The 19,869-nt window shown below is 35.9% G+C and overlaps 1 protein-coding gene across 1 annotated transcript; it reads left to right on the top strand.

Moving 5' to 3' along the window:
• The first annotated feature begins 11,282 nt into the window (after positions 1 to 11,282).
• Positions 11,283 to 19,170, top strand: LOC128025462 (tektin-3-like). Its single transcript, XM_052611862.1, has 8 exons — positions 11,283 to 11,592; positions 13,830 to 14,427; positions 16,455 to 16,538; positions 16,891 to 16,961; positions 17,134 to 17,277; positions 17,359 to 17,581; positions 18,427 to 18,581; positions 18,728 to 19,170. Exons 2-8 carry the CDS (start codon positions 13,855 to 13,857, stop codon positions 18,942 to 18,944), a joined length of 1,467 nt encoding a protein of 488 aa, XP_052467822.1. The 5' UTR covers positions 11,283 to 11,592; positions 13,830 to 13,854; the 3' UTR covers positions 18,945 to 19,170.
• Positions 19,171 to 19,869: the final 699 nt, after the last annotated feature.

Genomic DNA, 19,869 nt, shown 5'->3' with positions numbered 1-19,869 from the left:
ATATATAATGCAACATTTTTTTTTTTATTATTCTGTGACAGAAACAGATATCGACTGAGCATATGGTAAAACTCATCCGTTCAGACTGTTGTCGTTCAGAGAAATCTGGTTTGTTACAATTGTCCCTACCTGCCATTGACTATCCTCATAAACACTCATCCTTCAGTCTTCAGGCACCTCAGAGAAAGCGGTATCAGGCTGGGATGGAGAGACAATCCACTGTTTTCATGAACCAACCCTCTCTTTCTAAATTCTGTCCTCCCTTCTGGCTGAAAGAGGAGCTCTGTTCTCTACCGGACAACATGGTGCAGATGCAACAGGAAAAGGACAGTCTTGTTAACAGCTGCTCGAGCAGAGACACATGGCATTTCAGACGCACAGACTGGGGGGGTGGACGGATGGATGAAAGGGTGAACAGACTGGGAAAATATCACCCTGTATGTAGAGAGAGACTCAAATGTTTTGTCCCCTTAATGGATCACAGATATGGACATTCCAGTCCTTTTGTTTTTTTTTTTTTTTGATTTTGACCATAACTGAAGAGCGTTAGAGGAGGGCTGGCTTAAATGGAGCGTGTTTCACACAGAATTGAATCTTTCCAGATAATTGATGTCAGTCTGAGAGAATCTTATTTTGCCTGGAATCTTATTCTAACCTTCCGGCCTGTGGAGATAGATATGTGCTACAGAGCTCTTTAAATTTATAGCTTGAGTTTTTCCAAGTAGCATTTGAGACAAACAATTATTTTTAGTTGAATTGACTGAAATAAAATAAACTGAAAACAGTATATCATGTAGTGAGGTCCAAATGTCTGAGACCACTAAATGTTGGCATTTTGAAATCATATTTTCAGTACAAATTGTATATATTTTTTAATCCACTGAGGTCAAATTAGTGTCACAAATTTGCTGAAATTTAATTGAACTTTTTTTTAAATCTGTGGCTTGTTTCTGCTCATGCTCATTTGCACTCTAATTTGACACAAACTGGCAGTCTGTGATATTGGTTTAATCTGGGCAGCCGTCCAGGCCAGCGTGCGGATGGATGAGCAAGCTGTAGCACCAGACCATGATTCATTGTGCCTGCTGATGCTGAAGTCAGCCAGTGAACACAGTTTGGCAGCACTCACCTCTGCTGTTGCACTGGTTTTGCTTCATGACTAAAATTGCACAATACAAAAATCTATTGTACTATTATTATCCAGTATACTGCTATTATCTAATTGCAGAACATACTGTTAGAAATTACCAAGCATAAATAGCAACAAGCAGCATCAGTGCCAGTAATAATGGGTGTTGTTAATACAAAGTGTAAATAAAGTGTAAAAAAATATGTTGTTTGTACTAAAGATAAAATATCTGAACAATCAGCAAGGGTTTAAATATTTGCACTCACTGCTATTTTTATTTTATTTCCCTTTTTTTTTTTTTTTTTATTCGCACAAGTAACAAAACTGTCCTTAATATCAAACATAAAAGTTATTAATATTCCCATTAACTGCAAAGGTACAACAACATACATACATACATATATATATATATATATATATATATATATATATTTTTTTTTTTTTTTTTTAATTGTTATATTTCAAAAGTTGGGGGGCATTGAGACTTTGTTTTTTAAATATGTCTCTTATACATTCACAAAGGCTGGATTTATTTATAAAATAAATAAATAAATAAAATAGTAAAACCGTTATATTGGGAAATATTGTTACAACTTAAAAAATTATTTTCTATATTAATATCTAGAATTTATTTATTTATTTAATTTTATGTCATTTATTCCTGTCATGCCAACGCTGTATTTTCAGCACCCATTATTCCAGTCTTCAGTGTCAAATAAATGTTTCTTATTATCAATGTAGAAATTTTTTTTTTTTTTTTTTTTTTTTTGTGGAAATCACATTTTCTGCTTTATTGTTATAAATTTTTGTAACAATATAAGAGGCTTTACTCTGCCTTTTTATGCTTTTCTTTTCTCTTTATTATGCTTTTCTATGATTATATTGTTAGTTTAACTGTAATGTATTAAAGAATTGGCATGTTTCCATGCATGTACAAAGTCTTTGCCAGTTGATTTGCAGCTCATCAGAGACGTCTGTTGTTGTTTTTTGCAGACACCAGTCAGAGACCTAAAACTGAGTCTATAGGCCCATCAATGCAAGTTTTCAGCTATTTTAGTTTCTATGCTTCCCAGTTGCCACTTCCCACTTTCTCATGATTCATGCACAGACAATTTGGTGCTTTCCATGAATTTTGTATTGCAAAGCTCAGGCCCAAAAAAATGTGGCCAGAATTACTCACATTTACATATCAAATAGTTTTCTCATGTACTCAGAGCATATCCATTTGAGAGAGCAGTTCACACCCCTTCCACGGTCACATCAACCCACCAGTCTAGAGATAGAGAGAAAACGCCCATGAAGAAAAGTCAGTACACATGACCTGCTGATGGGCCGCTCGCAGTTACATACTTCCATAAGTCACATAATCAAATCCCACCTAACGATAATTTCCAGGAACGGAGTAGAATTGAAGATTTATATTATTTTTTTTGGTGCATTGTATGATGCATTTGTACTTTTTTATCGCTGACTTGGATTCTCCGATTCAATATTTGATGTCGAATTGAACTAAGCAATACCTTTTCTTGCAGTGTGATTCATTATGATTATGTCAGTAAAAACAACAACAGTTGTCATATGTAATAGTACCAGAGAAACATCTGTGTATTATATAGTACAGTATGGCTATAAATCACTCCAAGATCTCAATTTAACCGCTCCTCTTTCTCTCTCTCTCTGTGTGTATTTATGAGTGTATTTATATACGATTTTACCAGATGACTCACTCCTTCCATAGCTGGCTGAACTCCAGAGATTAAAACAAGGAGTTACCCTTCCTGTCTGCCACAAAACAGTGTAGTAACACTCCCTGACCAGAGAGGGAAAGGGCATTGATTTCCTAACAATTAAAAATGGCTTTGATGCAATGCACTGGCAAAACAAGACTACTGTTCCTCATTTTAATGTTCTTCAATCATCTGATGGAAACAGTAGCACAGGATGGACACACCCTATAATGCTCCAAAATCTAATCCATTCAGCATTTTATCCACTTCAGTGTGCTAAATCTGTTTTTAGGAGGAACACCCATGCATGAGACATTATGGAGGGATTAAGGCACACATTTAAAGGGCGCTAAAGGCATTAAACTACATTCTGTAACTACACATACTTTTTTGTCTTAGCTGGAGGAGCAGGTTTCAGGGTATACAAAGTTCTGACATGCCAGGAGAAGCATAAAAATGCTGTACACGTGATAGTAAACAGAGAATGAAACAGAGGTGAGAATGAGAATCTGTTTCCTAAAATATACATAAAAAAAAAAACATTAATCGGAATTCTATGTAGCTTGTTCTACAAGGTAAAATAGCAGCTGTACATAATTTACATGTTGTCTGTTTTATTACACTATTGTACTGTGTTTTGCATTGTGAATCATCATGTTTTAATTATAGCTTTGAAAGTTTCTCAACATAATGTCTGTTCCGGTTGGTAAAACTACCATTTACCATGCTAGTTTAATCCATAATGAGTGTTTAGTGACCAAGTGATCCCTCAGGGCTGCAATGCTCTTCACACCTACGTCAGAGACAAACCGCCGGACAATGAGCTGTGACATTTTGGGAGCATGACGGGGTTGTTGGCAGGCCTGTGTGCAGACTGGATGTATTGTAAGTTAGATCCTGGCCAGGCTCCATGACTGCTGCCCTCTCCTCCACTGGGCCATGTGGCTCTGAAGGAATGTGATGACTGGGACGGTGAACAGAGCCCTGCATTCATGCTCAGCAGGCAGGAACTCTGGCTCTTCAGCCTGAGCGTGCTGTCAGACATGTGTGGTGGTTTCTGTCTGTCTATGCTTGATATCCATCTCTATCCATCTAATCTCGTCTATCTCTAGCTCCTTTCTCAGTCTGTTGTCAAACTCTCTCAACCTGTTTCTGTTTACATTTTTCTCTGTTGGTGAGTTAAAGATCTGAAAAGTGTATCTGTTTCTGAACTGAAATCGTTCACTTCATTCAGGTGTTCATAAATATATGTTCAGTGAATATATTTTTATCTTTAAATATATGCAAGATTAACATATGTAAAGCTACTGTATTTATGTATTTTTAATATGTAAGTTTCATTTTGTTTTATTTCCTTATGATAGTTCATATTTTTGTAACTGTACAACACTTTGATACGTGGTAAACTCTGTGGTTTGTGATGTGTTTCACACAAGAGCCACAATAACCATTTAGCATTTTCCTCCATGAAAAAAAAAAAAAAAAACGAAAAAAAAAAAAAAAAAAAAAAAAAAAAAAAATATATATATATATATATATATATATATATATATATATATATATATATATATATATATATATATATATATATATATATATATATATATATATATATGTATATATATATATATATTATGTCCCAAGTGGATGCAACAAATATCTCGTTTGTAATGGGTTTTATTGGTTTTGTCTCATCGCACTGGGACACACATAATCAAAGTATGGAAAGGGGGTGTAACATTCAGCCAATCACAACGCACTGGATAGCTGGCCAATCAGTGTACACTTCGCTTTTCAGAACGTTGTGCTTTGTAAAAAATGTAGAATAATGTTTTTTTTTCGGTTGCACTTTATTATACAGTACGTGTACTTAAAGTTTATTTATCTAAGAAAGTTCTGGTAATACAAGGTAACTACATGGGGTAGGGTTAGGTTTAGGGGTAGGTTTAGGGTTTATTGCCTAGTTATTACATAGTTATTGTAATTACTATAATAAGTACATAGTATGTACATGGGGAACAGGACTGTAAAATAAAGTTCTGCCGTTTTTTCTTTTTAACCTTAAACCACATAGACTCATTGCATTACACCAAAAACACAAAATAATGTTCTTTTTAGCAACATCATTTGACCCCTTTTAGGCAGTTTTGTAACTTTTGCTGCTCAACTGGTCCAGTTCTTTGATTTTAATGTTATTTAGCAATTTTCTATTTTTATTTAATTGATTGAGCTTTGTTATTTTTTGAACATGGCAAAATTAAAATACAACGGAAAACTATAATACATGACACAATTAAAATAAACAAATCATTGTGAGATAGTCTTTGTCATTTTTGGAGCTTGACAGATGCAGTCTGTAGTATTTTTGGGGTTGACTAGGGTGAGTGCAGTACATGAAGACATAATTATCCCTTTAACTGTGGAAAATTCACTGTATGCACCAAAAGTGTTTAATAAAACATCTGCAACATCAATATGAAAAAAGGCGATGTGATTTTTATGGCCCACCTCTATATAAATGCACATCTTCTAGCCTATAATATCAACATCAGCAAAGCACAGAAGAAGGATTTGGATTGTGCCAAGAAGCAGGGTTCTCAGTTCAAATATGGTGTATTTTGATCTTCTACTATTGGCCATCCTAACACTGAATGATGGACAAGACAGAGGCCTGTCTTAATCCAGGAACCAAAGTAGGAGCGCTAATGAGCACATTGCTTGCCAGCGATAACCTTTCTGCCGAAAGGATTGAGCTAAAGAGATAGCAAATGTACTTTCATCTACATAAACCTTAATTAGGACCATGCACCCTCCTCCAAGTAGGGATAAGCGTTGGCTTCTATTTGCCATTAAAGTGAACACCCATTGGGAATATTTATAGGAGGAGATTCACTGAGGCTTAGAATGTGGCAGTTAAGTATCTGAATAGCACATGATTCAACATTAGACATTCCAAAAATCACTTAGAATGCTTCTCACATCGCCACGTTTTCCATTTGAGACATTCAGGGATTTCCAAATGCTGATCCTATCTCGACTTAAGCAAACACCCCCAAAATATAAAGCAAATGCACTGACTGTCGTTGTTGACCTCGTACAATTTGATCGACATGCACCGTATGATTCTATTCATGATTGTATTCATGATTTTATTCTAAAACTGATTCCATTTATTCCACAATTTAATATATATTTCATCCAAAAATAATTTAAGATACGTTTTATCAGTTTTTTTTTTTTTTTTTTTTTATATCCTATATATAAAATCAAAATATTATTTGGAAAATATTTACAGTATCACTTTAGTTTAATGATCAATTCTCACTATTTCCTAGTTGCTCAATAGCATGTATATTACTAGCATATTGGCTATTTATTATTACTTATAAAGCACATATTAATGGGTTATTCTGAATGCTTCCCCATATCTAAACTGAACAATTACCTTACCAACCATTAGTACGCAGCAAATAATGAGTTTATCCAGGCAAACTTTGTCCTAAAATTGGACCTTAAAACAAAGTATGACCATATTTACTTGCTTTTATTACCATGTAATGTATAAACCCGAAAATAAACATAAAACTATGGCTGTCAGCATTAAGAAAGCAGAATGAAACAATGATAATGTTACTTTCTTATAGACCCCAACACTCAGTTAGCAACTCTCTCTCTCTCTCTCTCTCTCTCTCTCTCTCTCTCTCTCTCTCTCTCTCTCTCTCACACACACACACACACACACACACATACACTGTTAAACATACTGTTAAAGACAAATTATATTCCAAATGCCTATGTCTCAGTAGGGGGCTGCTATCTGCCAATCAGATTTAATGCCTCGGTTACTCTCCTGTTTGGTGTGACTGATGGCAGCCAATGGCAACAGTCAGGAAACTATGGTTGCCATGTGGCCAATAAGATCCCTAATTCAGAGATGTTATTTGGAAATATTTAACTCAATCTCTTGATCATCAGTAAAGAAACTGCAAGACTGATGTCATGCAAGTTTGAATAAATATACAGCTAGAGAGGAAAGGGAGGCCACTAGTTAAACAAAGCAGGATGTTCAATCTTCCGTGACTGACACTTGATGGAGTCCGAGAGGAAAGGTAAACACAGACCCTCCCCAAATTATTACAGACCTGACCATGCCCTTCCTGATGCAATGTTCCTGAATTTCAATGGTGTTTAGATAGTAAATAGCATCTCTTCCTCTATGTAAGTACTTCCAGACTTCATTTGTTATGTGTGTTCTGTGTAAGGGTGCATGGGAGAGGTGAATTATGGCCCAGTAATGAGGAGGAATGTAGATGGAATGTCCATCCTTACCTCACCTCAGATAACCAGCCATCAAAGCCTCTTCAGCATGGAAACCTGAAGCCTGCAGTGCCGTCATTGTAATCGAGCATCAGGTTCTTTCTCTCTCTCAATCCATCTGATCCTCTGGAATACCAGCCAGATGAAAACCATCCCAACCCTCCGAGAGCATTGATTCACAATAAAAGCACCTCAGTTAATCCATTAATATCCGTTTTGCATGTAACAGTTTGTATCTGACACTCCTGTCAATTTAATACAGCTCAAGATACAAGTAAAAAAAAAAAAAAAAAGAAAAACAGTGCAAACACTGGGAAGTGGAATGAAAAAAAAAAAAACAAAACAAAAAAAAACAATGCAGATTTTTTTTTTTTTTTAAGTTGAGCTTATCTTAACTTGAGAGCTATATTTTTAGGACACTACTGTATGTTATTTGCGAGACACTGCACAAAACATTATTACCATCAAACACGTCCATCGTCACACATAAAAAATAAAATAAAAAAAATTATGGAAAAGCAGTGCAGAGGACTGCAAAAAAGTGAGACCTGAGGCATTGAAATAAAATAAAAATAAAAAAAATATTAAAAACAAACAGTCACTTGGAAGTCAAAGAGCAGTAGAACAAAAAAAAAAAAAAAAACAAGATTATCAATATTTATTTATTGTTTTAAGTTGAACTTATTTTAATGTCAAAGACATCCATCTAGTGAATGTTTACATAAAGAAATAAAAAAATTATAATAAAAAAAAAGATTTCCATTTTGCACAAAACAAGCCCGCAATTCAATCTGTTTAACTCTACAGTTTGAAAACCAATACTCTTTGCAAGACTCCATAGCATTCGTAAAATGGGTTTGTCCTCTCACGCTTTCGTGGCATGTAGTAGTACACAGCAGACCCTCCAGAAACGCAGTACTAGGGTAAATATGGGATACTCTAAAGTTACACTCACGTTCTAGGCTGAAGCCCATGGGCACTGGGGAGGAGTTTGCTCTTATTAAATAGTTTGAAGAGCAACGGACATCAACTGTGGGATTGTTCTTCTTGCCTTTACAGGGTTATATTCAAAATGGGTAGAGGCAATGTCATGTGTTTGTGTGATTGTGTGTGTGTGTGTGCGTGCGTGTGCGTGTGTGTGTGCGTGTGTGTGTGTACGTCAGAATGTGTGTTGAGTGATACAGTAGATCGCTGGCACAACGCCTTTTGAATCTCAGCTTACAATGTTGACACAGAAAACCGACGGTTGTGATATTAGACCACGTGGTGAGAAGCTGTGGTTCAGCAGCAAAATCTCAAACTGCATTATTTCTTAATGTTAATTAAAATATATAAATGTCTCATTGTGAGATATTAAATCCCAATCGGACAAAGTTACCATTGCAAGACATAAAGTTGCAATTAAGAGAAACAAATTCAACAGTTTTTTTTTTGTTTTTTGTTTTTGTTTTTTTTTACTATCATTTGAAAACAATTTTTCACATCACAAACACTCGATTCATCAAATGTCCACATTGAAATAATAATAATAATAATAATAATAATAATAATAATAATAATAATAATAATAATAATAATAATAATGATAATAGAAGAGGTTATTCTTTCCCTGTTGTAGGCTGTTGGCTGGATTGCCTAACAAGGAATTCATGTAGTGTTATTTTATCAAAGACACAGACATCAGGGAGAAAACCACAGCAGGATAACAGAGAGGGGCTCGGGCTGGGGGGCACAAGTTGAGGAACTCTGATCTGTTGGCAAAGAGAGCAAGGGAACAAAAGTCCAAAACATTGCATTAAAAAGCTGAGGCTGATATTTAAGCAGCTAAGCAACAAATAAAAAAAAAAAGTTTCTTAATAAAAATAAAATAAAATAATAAAAAGAGACAAATTACTGATTAAGAAAACAATTTTTCACTTTATTACTCAATTAATTTTAATTTATGATAACAGTATACTTTACTGTAGGTTTGCCATGTACAAGCAACTTCCAACAATGTGAGCAAAGTTGCACTTTGGAAAACACATTAGTTAAACACAGATAACTATTTAATGTATATTCATGAACTTATTATGAACTATTTTATTATTAGATATTAGTTCCTAAATTCTAAACCACCCACTTTACCAGTAGTAAAATAATAAATAGTTAAATTAATAATATTAATTTGTCCAAGGAAAATCGATGAATTTATCAATAAATTAATTTAAATTCAATAAAACAAATTATATTATTTATTTATTTTTTTATGTTTTTTTTTTTTTTTTTTTTTTTTTTACATAATCCTACTAAAAATTCACTGTGGTTTTTATTCTTCCCTCCTTCCACAGTAAAACAATCCCATATGTTTCATTCCAGGCCATAAAGAATGACTTCAGCGGCAAAGCGATTTTCCTTTTGCATGAGTCAATACATGTCAACACCCTCTTCAGAACTAAGAGACACAAGCCCAGTGCAGGATAAACACCCGACACCCAGCCTCAGTCCTGAACGCATTTGTGCACATCTTGCCTGATCTGTAGCAAGACACACGGATGATTATACTGTGGTAAACTGCTCAGTGTGCTCTCTTCCTGTTGAATCAATTATTGATAAGGCAGCGGTAACCCATCCTCATGGAGGGGGAGTAAAGGTATTGAGAGCCATGCAATAATTAGAAGGTGTCCTCTCACCTAACTCACTGATTCATAGCTCAGATTGCACCCATTCAGGAAGATAAACATGTGTACAAATAATGGTAGCCATGACAGTGTGGGGTTTTTTTGCAAAACAATGGAATTTGATGGTTGCCAACACTTAACATTAATATTCTAGTGATCCGACTATTAAAGTTGTGATGAAACAAAAGTAGCTACAGATCTTTTTGGATTCAGATTTCAACTTTTTACTTTAAACTGTCACTTTTGGTCAAAATAATAGTTTTTGTGATTTTGGATGGATTACTGTGATGTTTTCAGCAGTTTGGACTCTCATTCTGACGGCACCCATTCAGGATCCATTGGTGAGTGAGTGATATACATGCTTAACATTTAAAAACAATTATTTTCCTGTTGGGATGTGTATTTAACATTATTTATTTAAAATAATTGTAATTATTGTTTAGAATATAATGATAGTTTCATTTTTTTTTTTTTTTAAGTAATTATTTTAAATATAATGTTTGTATATAATGTTAATGATGATGTCCTTATTAAAAAAGTTAACTGACAAAACATTTTTAATGTGTATATATGCCGTACTGAGTTTCTTGAGGGTGTGTGCTTTATACTGAGAAATTCCTACTTCAGTCCAGCTGCACGCTGTAGTTGAAATACCACTAACGCTATAATTATTTTCTATCCTCTAGACAGGATAAAACATTAGTCTATACAGTACAATTGTCAGCAGAGGTTGTTCTCCCTTTGCACTCAACATTTACATTCACACTTCCAGGTGTGTTTCCTGTCCAGATGTGCCACACCCCTGCTGCAAGAACTTGAGCCCATTTCACGTATGAAATATTAAATGTGTCATGTTTCCTACAGAAATAAAATACTATTTTCTCTGCACATAAACAGTATCCAGGTGTCATTGTGCCAAGCTTGTTTTGTTTGATGGTCATTTGAGACATGAATAAAAGCAGCACTGAAAGTCTTTCATGTGTCATCACTTCTGAAACATTAGACCAGATACACAGGGATTCTCTCAGACACCAGCCCTGAATGCAGAGTTAAGAATGATTGTTCTTATATGCACTATTATTTACTGTTCCAAATGAAAAACACAGTTTATAAATGAATATAAATCTTACAGATAAATTAAAAAAAATCATTTATTTTTGTACTTTCAGTAGCATGCTTGGCACAAAATGGCATTAAAGTATTCCAAATGATCATGTCCGTCAGAGGGTTAGAATAACCCTTTGTCCCAGTTCATCAAGGCTGATCACTTTGACCCTGCTGAACTGCTAGCTCATGTATTCTCAATGGTTTAGAGACTTGTACATTAACTCATCAGGGGGTCCAAGTGCCCAGAAAAGCATGAAGAGAGAACATTTTGTGTTCCAGAGATACACTGTACATAAAAAGATAATTGAACCCTGGTTTTATATATATGTATATACTCATCAATTTACATAAATGCATTATATATGTACATGGTGTGTGTGCTTTATTGGTATATGTTTATGCTTATTGTGTTTGGTTGTCATGGGTTACCTGCCTCTAAAGCAGCAGTAGTGTTGGATAACTGTGCTTTCTACTGAGCTCTTAGGGAAGTGATTCGCGGAATGATCACTGCTGAAGGGCTTGTCTATCAATAATGCACAGCAGTACCGTTCGAGATCTCTCGCGCACACGCAAAGGTCTCAACTGTTCTGCACACAGGTGCGCGCATACACCTGTCAGCGGTGCACAGTGACAGACGAGATTCAGACACAAGGTGAGTTTACTGCTCTTTATTGCATAAAGATTTTTATAGATTATCTTGCTCGATTTATTTAGTCAGTTTCAGTTTTTTTTTTTTTTTTTTTTTACCAATTTGGTGCATTTTGGACAAGATAAAACATTGCAATGCAAATAGTATTATGGTCAGATATTTAATTTGTGCTTACACATCCTCATGTTATTCAAAACGACTTGCAATTAGGCAAGTTTTTCATACTGTCTGTATTAGTACTTACGTAAATAAAAGCTAAATTAGTAGAACATTTCAAACGAGTGAGCTTTAAATAGTTTCTTCTTCTTTAAGAGGTCAGTAACATTGTGTTAAAAGTTCTCCAATGCCTTATAAGTAACAAGCTATAATAACTTTCATTCATAACATTAACAGATTGCACATTCAAATATTTCAGTTCAATTACTTTATTATCTATACTTATATTTATACTGATATCTATATTTTCATTTATTGTGTGAATTGAGTATTGTGACGGGCAATTTTTTTACTTCAGTTTTAAATTATATATACATGTGCTGGACATATAATTAGAATATCATCAAAACTTGTATTTATTTCACTAATTCCATTCAAAAAAGTGAATCTTGTATATTATATTCATTCATTGCACACGGATTGATTTATGTCAAGTGTTTATTTATTTTATCCCAAATTCAGTATCAGAAAAATAGAATATTACTTAAGACCAATACAAAGAAATGATTTTTAGAAATGTTGGCCATATGAAAAGTATAAGCATGTACAGCATTCAATACTTCGTTGGGGCTCCCTTTGCCTGAATTGCTGCAGCAATGCAGCGTGGCATGCAGTCTGTGGCACTGCTCAGGTGTTATGAGAGCCCAGGTTGCTCTGATATTGGTCTTCAGCTCTTCTGCATTGTTGTGTCTGGCATATCGCATCTTCTTCTTCACAATACCCCATAGATTTTCTATGGGGTTAAGGTCAGGCAAGTTTGTTGGCCAATTAAGAACAGGGATACTATGGTCTATAAACCAGTTACTGGTAGATTTGGCACTGTGTGCAGGTGCCAAGTCCTGTTGGAAAATGAAATCTCCATCTCCATAAAGTTGGTCAGCAGCAGGAAGCATGAAGTGCCCTAAAACTGTCTGTTGTTCAAGAGTGGCTTGACACAAGGAATGCGACAGCTGAAACCCATGTCTTGCATATGAGGTTCTTGAAGCACTGACTCCAGCTGCAGTCCACTCTTTGTGAATCTCCCCCACATTTTAATGAGTTTTGTTTCACAATCCTCTCTAGGGTAAGGTTATACCTATTGCTTGTACACCTTTTTTCTCCCACATCTTTTCCTTCTCTTTGCCTATCTATTAATGTGCTTTGACACAGAGCTCTGTGAACAGCCAGCCTCTTTTGCAATGACCTTTTGTGTCTTGCACTCCTCGTGCAAGGTGTCAATGGTCGTCTTTTGGACAACTGTCAAGTCAGCAGTCTTCCTAATGATTGTGTAGCCTACAGAACTAGACTGAGAGACCATTGAAAGGCCTTTGCAGCTGCTTTGAGTTAATTAGCTGATTAGAGTGTGGCACCAGGTGTCTTATTGAACCTTTTCACAATATTCTAATTTTCTGATATTGAATTTGGGATTTTCCTTTGTGGTCAGTTATAATCATCAAAATTAAAAGAAATAAACATTTGAAATATATCAGTCTGTGAGTAATGAATGAATTGAATATACAAGTTTCACTTTTTGAATGGAATTAGTGAAATAAATCAACTTTTTGGTGATATTCTAATTATATGACCAGCACCTTTATATACAACACATACTGTATAACACACAGGTCGCCGTGATTTTTCCAAGTAAGACATGTTCCTGGATCAATGTCTTCTGATGATCTTAGATCAACATTACTGTACAAAAATACAGACTTAACCCAATCCCTACCCCTAAACCTAACCCTACCCATATTTTATTATAATATCAGTGGGAAATTATAACTGATTAACAAGGGGTGTAGAAGCACCTAATCCTGATTCTTTGCCTAAAACGGACATTTCCTGAAAAATTATATCTCAATTCTGATTGGTTGATTGTAATGTTGTTCCAGAATCAACAAGGATGTTGATCCAGGAACATGTTGTACTTGGTGAAATCACGCTTACCATAACACACACATGCATCCCAGGCATGTAGTTATTAATAACCACAAGAGACTGTACACATTCAAAACACCAAAACACACCCTGTTGTATTTTCCAAGAAAAAGGTGGCTCATTAATTGACACATGGAGCTAACTGGATCCACCCAGATGGCCACTTACACTCGGCCCAAAACCAGCCACTTCCTGCCCGCCATATCCACCACGGCATTCAGTTATAGGAGCCACCAACCAGCCTTGACCCTCAACCAGAATTCAAACATGCCCTGGAGGACTAATTCGTACTTTAGAAGTGGAAGCGCTATCCCGACTGTATCAGCCCTTCAAAGAGAAAACTTGGACTTAGTCCGGGCCAAGACCATGTTCTACCCCTCTAACAGAACAGCTCTCAGTACACGCTACATGCCTGAGGACTGGTACAAGTCCAACCAGAGTAACTACAGGGAGTCCGAATCCTCCCGGAACAGTGCCGAAAGGCTTCGGAGGGACACGATCCGAATGATCCAGGATAAGGACCAGATGACCCGTAGAACTCAGGACACCACCAGCAAGAACATCGGAGAAAGACTAAACGACATCAGCTTCTGGAGATCAGAGCTCAATCATGAGATAGACAACATGGTGACAGAGATATCAGTACTAATGGATGTGAAAAGAAGGCTGGAAAGAGCACTCGTTGAGACTGAAGGGCCACTGCAGGTAATATAATTCATAAATCATTTAAAAAAGTAAAAATTGTATGTAAATCATTATATAAAAAATACATATATTATAAATAAAACAATAAATTTAATTTGCATTTTTCCATCCAGCACCACATCGTTTAATTAGCAAATGCATTTGCGTTCATTTGTGCGCCCATGGCCGTGCTGGTCTAAAAAATAGGTGTGTTCTGGTGCAATGCTATTTTAAGGAGCTGAAAATAGATTGCGGTATAGACCAACTCAAACCTGGTCTAAAGTCTGGCAATGTTTTTTCTTTGTTATTTAAAGACCGTACAATCTGCTCAATAAACACAGGGACGCACAGCAGCACACAAACATAAATATTACAAATTAAAGGATTGCAATGCATAAGAATTTTTCTGTAGGCTAATTAAATATATGTATATTTCTGTCTGTTCTGTTCTGTCTTTATTCCACTGGATAAATAGCAAATCCGTCATGGCACGAGCGCAACTGGTTCTTAAAGGGAATTGAAGATGATACTCTGGATGGTTTATTGCACATTACGCCCAAGAAACACCCATTACTCATTAAGAGAATGCGGACACCCCGTTTAGACCATGTGCCCCGATTAAATTAGCAAAAGTGGATTTGGACACACCATGAGTGCACCTGCGCCGTGCGCTTTACACTAAGATCTTTAAAATAGAGCCCAAAGACTTAGTTCACCCAAAAAAAATTAAAATTATGTCCTTAATTACTAACCCTCATCTTCGCTCATCTTTGGAACACAAATTAAAATATTTGTATTGAAATCCAAGATTTCTGACCCTCCATAGACATCAAGGGAACTACCACGTTCAAGACCCAGAAATGTAGTATGGACATTGTTGAAATAGTCCATGTGACATCATTGGTTCAACTTTATTTTATGAACCAACAAGAATACTTTCTGTGAGCAATGAAAACAAAAATAACAACTTTATTCAACAATTTTCTTACGGTCAGAGTCCACCACAATTTATAGAGTACCACGATGCATGCTTCATAGCTTCATACAATTAAAGTTGAACCGATTATGTCCTTACTATGTTTCTGGGTCTTGAACATGGTAGTTCTGTTGCTGTCTATATACAGGGTCAGAAAGCTCTTGGTTTCATCAAAAAAATATCTTTACTTATTTTCCCAAATATAAACGCAGGTCTTATAGGTTAATAATTAATGATAGAATATTCATGTTAAGGTGAACTATTCCTTTAACCAAGTTAACATAAATTAAAAACCATCATTTTTAATGCAACATCACATTTTACATCTCTAAACACATTTAAAGGTCATTTCTTGTTTTTACTATTGTAACAAATATTTAATTCATGCTTGGAATGCTATCATGGTACAGCTCTAGTGGTTTTTTATCAGATCCACAACTAATTAGGGTCACGATGATCTAGCTAAAGACCCAGTAACCAGAAAAGCCCACAGTAGAGTGTCAGGTGACCCACTGTTAGAAACCACTTGGTAACAGAACCTAGAGGGGTGTAAGATATACACACTCTATCAGACTGAGCACAAAGCACACTAGATCTCCAGTGACCTCAATGTGTTCCACCGCTGTCTTTACAGAGTTACCCGTCTGAGTCACAGTAAGAGACTGTTTCCCTAGAAACCACACCAAAACATGCTGACTACAAGTGTGCTGAATGAGTTCCAAAATAGTGCTGACACCTCACAGGAACGACCACGAGAATGATCACAAGACGAAGACGTTTCCATAGTGATGGAATTGCTTACTAGAGCTTCCATTGTCACATTTTGAGTGAGGACGTGTTATCCTGTGTGTTGCGCTGTCATCAGTTATTGTTACTCTGCAGCAATAGTTATATCCATTCTGAAAACTCTAAAATAAAATAAAATAAAATAATGAAATTAAATAAAATACATTTAAAAATATATACTATTACATAATCATATATATATATATATATATATATATATATATATATATATATATATATATAAACAATGTAAAAAATATATATTCTCACTCTTTTCTATTTCTAGGTTTCTCAGGAATGCTTGTTTCACAGGGAGAAACGGATGTCCATTGATCTGGTTCATGATGGCGTAGAGAAAGATTTGATTAAGGTGAGGTGACATCAGCCTTCATGTTAGGAATATGAGTAAATCAATCATTTTGCGAAGGGGCTTTCTTAAGCTTATGCTTTCTTTTTGATTACATTAAATTTAATACATGGCTCTCTGGAATACTTGATGCTGATTGGTCAATTGTGGCATTATGTGGTCAAAAATGTCATATAATTGTATAAAGTAGCCTTCCCTAGGTAACTGATTCAGTAAGATTTGATAGTTTCATGTCTCACTCTTTAATGAATGCTTGAACTTCTATACAATTCTTCTCACATTAAAATAAATGTAAAAAAATGCTAAGAAGTTATAATTTCTATATTTGCAAAAGTTAATTTTGCCTTTTTTGCAGGAAGTGGAAGTGATTAAGTCATGTCAGGAGAGAATGAGGCGGCATTTAGACCGAGCTATTGCTCAACTAGCGTGAGTCTTGCAGAAAGCATTATAAAAATAGTTAGAAAATAATACTACTAATAATAATATTAACCCCAAAATACAATTTTGCATTCATATGGTCCATTTAAAAAAACATATTTGAAGTTTTACAACTGAGAAAGGCGTATTTGCATGTGGTTATGTTCATTAATATCCTCAGGTCGAATCGTGCAGCACAGCACGAGCTGGAGAGAGATTTGAGTGACAAGGTCACAGCACAGAGAATTGATGATAGGTGTCACCATCTCAGGAACACCTCTGATGGAATCAGCTACTATAGAGGGATCGATCGCATGGACCCATCGTGAGTTTTACGCTCTGTTTTCAGGATATGTTAAGGTCGTCCTAATAATGTTATAATATACTCTCTTTATGGTCTCACCAGTATCAGTCTTCCAGACTCCTGGTCGAAGTTCACTGACGACAACATCCTGCATTCTCAGAGCGAACGCGCCGCCTCTCACAAACTCCGTGATGAGATTGAGATTCTGCTCAACGCCACTTCAAATGAGATGTGGAACCAGTTTAACTCTGTAAATGTGTCCTTTACCAACCGCATCTCCGAGATGGCAGATGCCAAGAACAATCTGCAGGCCCACCTAGCAAAGGTAATCACAGGAAGCTGAACATCACGTCATGACTATTAACCACTCTTTTTTCACCCGATGTTTAGTAATAATAGGATCTATCCTAGTTCGTCCTTGTTGCTTCACTTTGACTGGACAGGACCCAAAATAAATTGGCTGCTTGTTTATACCCCAAAATATGTAGATGAGATCCTCTAAACACTGGAGTCTGTTATTGAGGAGGTTAATGGAGAGCATGAAGAAGCTCTGTCAGCTGTCTATAATGTTTAAAGCCCTTGACGGCTGTTATCAGAGGCATGAGGTAACAAATAAAGAACCACCATTCATGATGCTGATTGGTCAAAATGAGATTACATCACATCGTCTTCATGAGGGAGTGCCTGTCTCTGTAACTAAACCTTATCCTGAATATTTTTCATGACCATCATGCATTTAGAAGGATGAGATGGGCTGTAACTAGAACTATAAAGCCCTTTCAGATCCCTGACACATCAATCAGTCTAATGCAATTTTAAGAAATTGTGAAAGTATCAAATAATCCACAAATTATTTAATGCAAAAATATTATTATTAATTTTGAATATTATTATTATTGGATTATTGAATATTATTGTTTGATTTTTCTATCCTCACTCTGTCCTGGCATGGCTGTGTGGATGGGTAGGAATTTTGCCCAGAATAAAACCATACCAGCCTAATTTCAGATATAAGTGCTTTAGACTGTTCATTATGATATATACAGAAGAAATAAACGTACCTGACTGGATCGTTTTAACTTTGTGAAGGGTTGAGAAGTCAGACACAGAGAATAAGTGACTTTGTCACTTAATCAACTCTCTTTTTTGCTTTCTTGCTTCTACTTCCAGACCCTTCAGGAAATCTTCCAGACCGAGACGTTGATTGAAGCTTTAAAAAAGGCTATCCGAGACAAAGAGAACCCACTTAAAGTGGCCCAGACACGTCTGGAAGAGAGGTCTCGCAGACCCAACGTCGAACTATGCAGAGACAATCCTCATCACAGGTGATCGCCCTATAAATATCAATGAATGCAAATATTTGCCAAGAAACAGTTTGGATGTTTTGCTTTATTATATATATATATATATTAGATAATGATGCAAAAATTAGATGCCAAACCTCCTAGTCTTTCTCTCTCTGTTTTCTCAGGTTGGTTACAGAGGTGAGGGAGATTGAAGACACCATTCATAAACTGAGAGAGAGATTGAGGGAGGCTGAAAACACTCTCCAGACCCTGGTGAAGACCAAAGTTACTCTGGAGCATGACCTGTCAGTCAAAGCCAACTCTCTGTTCCTGGATCAGGAGAAATGCATGGGCATGAGGAAGAGCTTTCCCAGCACTCCTCGTCTAGTCGGATACACATAAATCTTCCAGACCCTCCAGAAGCTGCTTAACCATTCATCTAATTTCAAATGTTCTTTTTAGGAAGATAAACTACAAGATTAGCATCAGAACAGCTTGACAGTTTCTTTCTTAGTCCTCTTAATTAAGTGGACTGACATTTTACACCTTTCTCACCTCTGTCTGTTAGTTAAGCACACTGTAATGATTAGAATTGATTGTCTCTTCACCTTTGACTGTTCAGATTAAAAAATCAATAATCTCTAAACTGCTAGAAAATAGAAGAACTGCCCTTTTTAGTCTAAAGAAAAATGCCTTTTAACCTTGTCAAAGTTCTGTTTATCAGCGATCTTAAGATCTGAGATTGTAAACAGGTTTGTTTTCTGCTCAGGTGTGACATGATTCTGACAGTTTGCAGACAGCGGACAGAATCCATTGCTTTTCTTTAGTTCAGAGGTCCACTTGAGGGCTGTCACTGATAAAGTGACCTTCACTCTACACTTCCCTGAGTACACCAAAGTACAGTGGAGTTGTAGTTCTCATGTTCCTCTGAAGTACAAACACACACTTCCGAAACAGAAGCCACAGGCAAGCAGACTCACGGTGAAGTACACATATAGCATTTGGGTTTATTGATTCAGAGGGGGAACATGTTTGCTCCTGTAAACAATGCACAGGTGTTCTGCTCAAACACATTTCAAACTCTTTACATAAATCAAAATCTGCTCTGTCGTCTGAATGCATAACAATACAAGATGCACTTGAGACTATGTTGGTGCATGCGTAAGAACAACGAGTTGTGTGCTTTTGAAAACATGCTTATGTAAATATTTTTGCTCTTTCATAACTCAGAAGACATAAGGTTTATTTGATTTCAGATTATTTTGCCTAAAATTCCTTAGGAAATATACTGCAAAAATAAGCACAAATGAGACAATTGCTATAATAC

Source organism: Carassius gibelio, chromosome A12 (genome assembly GCF_023724105.1).
Source record: "Carassius gibelio isolate Cgi1373 ecotype wild population from Czech Republic chromosome A12, carGib1.2-hapl.c, whole genome shotgun sequence".
Lineage (NCBI taxonomy): Eukaryota > Metazoa > Chordata > Actinopteri > Cypriniformes > Cyprinidae > Carassius > Carassius gibelio.
Note: the sequence above shows the minus strand (reverse complement) of the source record. Positions and strands in the feature narration are given on the sequence as shown.

Bases quoted from the DNA above. Each gene is read 5' to 3' on its own strand.
- LOC128025462 (XM_052611862.1), top strand. From the start codon at position 13,855: ATGGAGCTAACTGGATCCACCCAGATGGCCACTTACACTCGGCCCAAA. The intron at 14,428-16,454 runs GTAATATAATTC...TTCTATTTCTAG, and splicing joins AGACTGAAGGGCCACTGCAG to GTTTCTCAGGAATGCTTGTT. The intron at 16,962-17,133 runs GTGAGTCTTGCA...TAATATCCTCAG, and splicing joins CGAGCTATTGCTCAACTAGC to GTCGAATCGTGCAGCACAGC.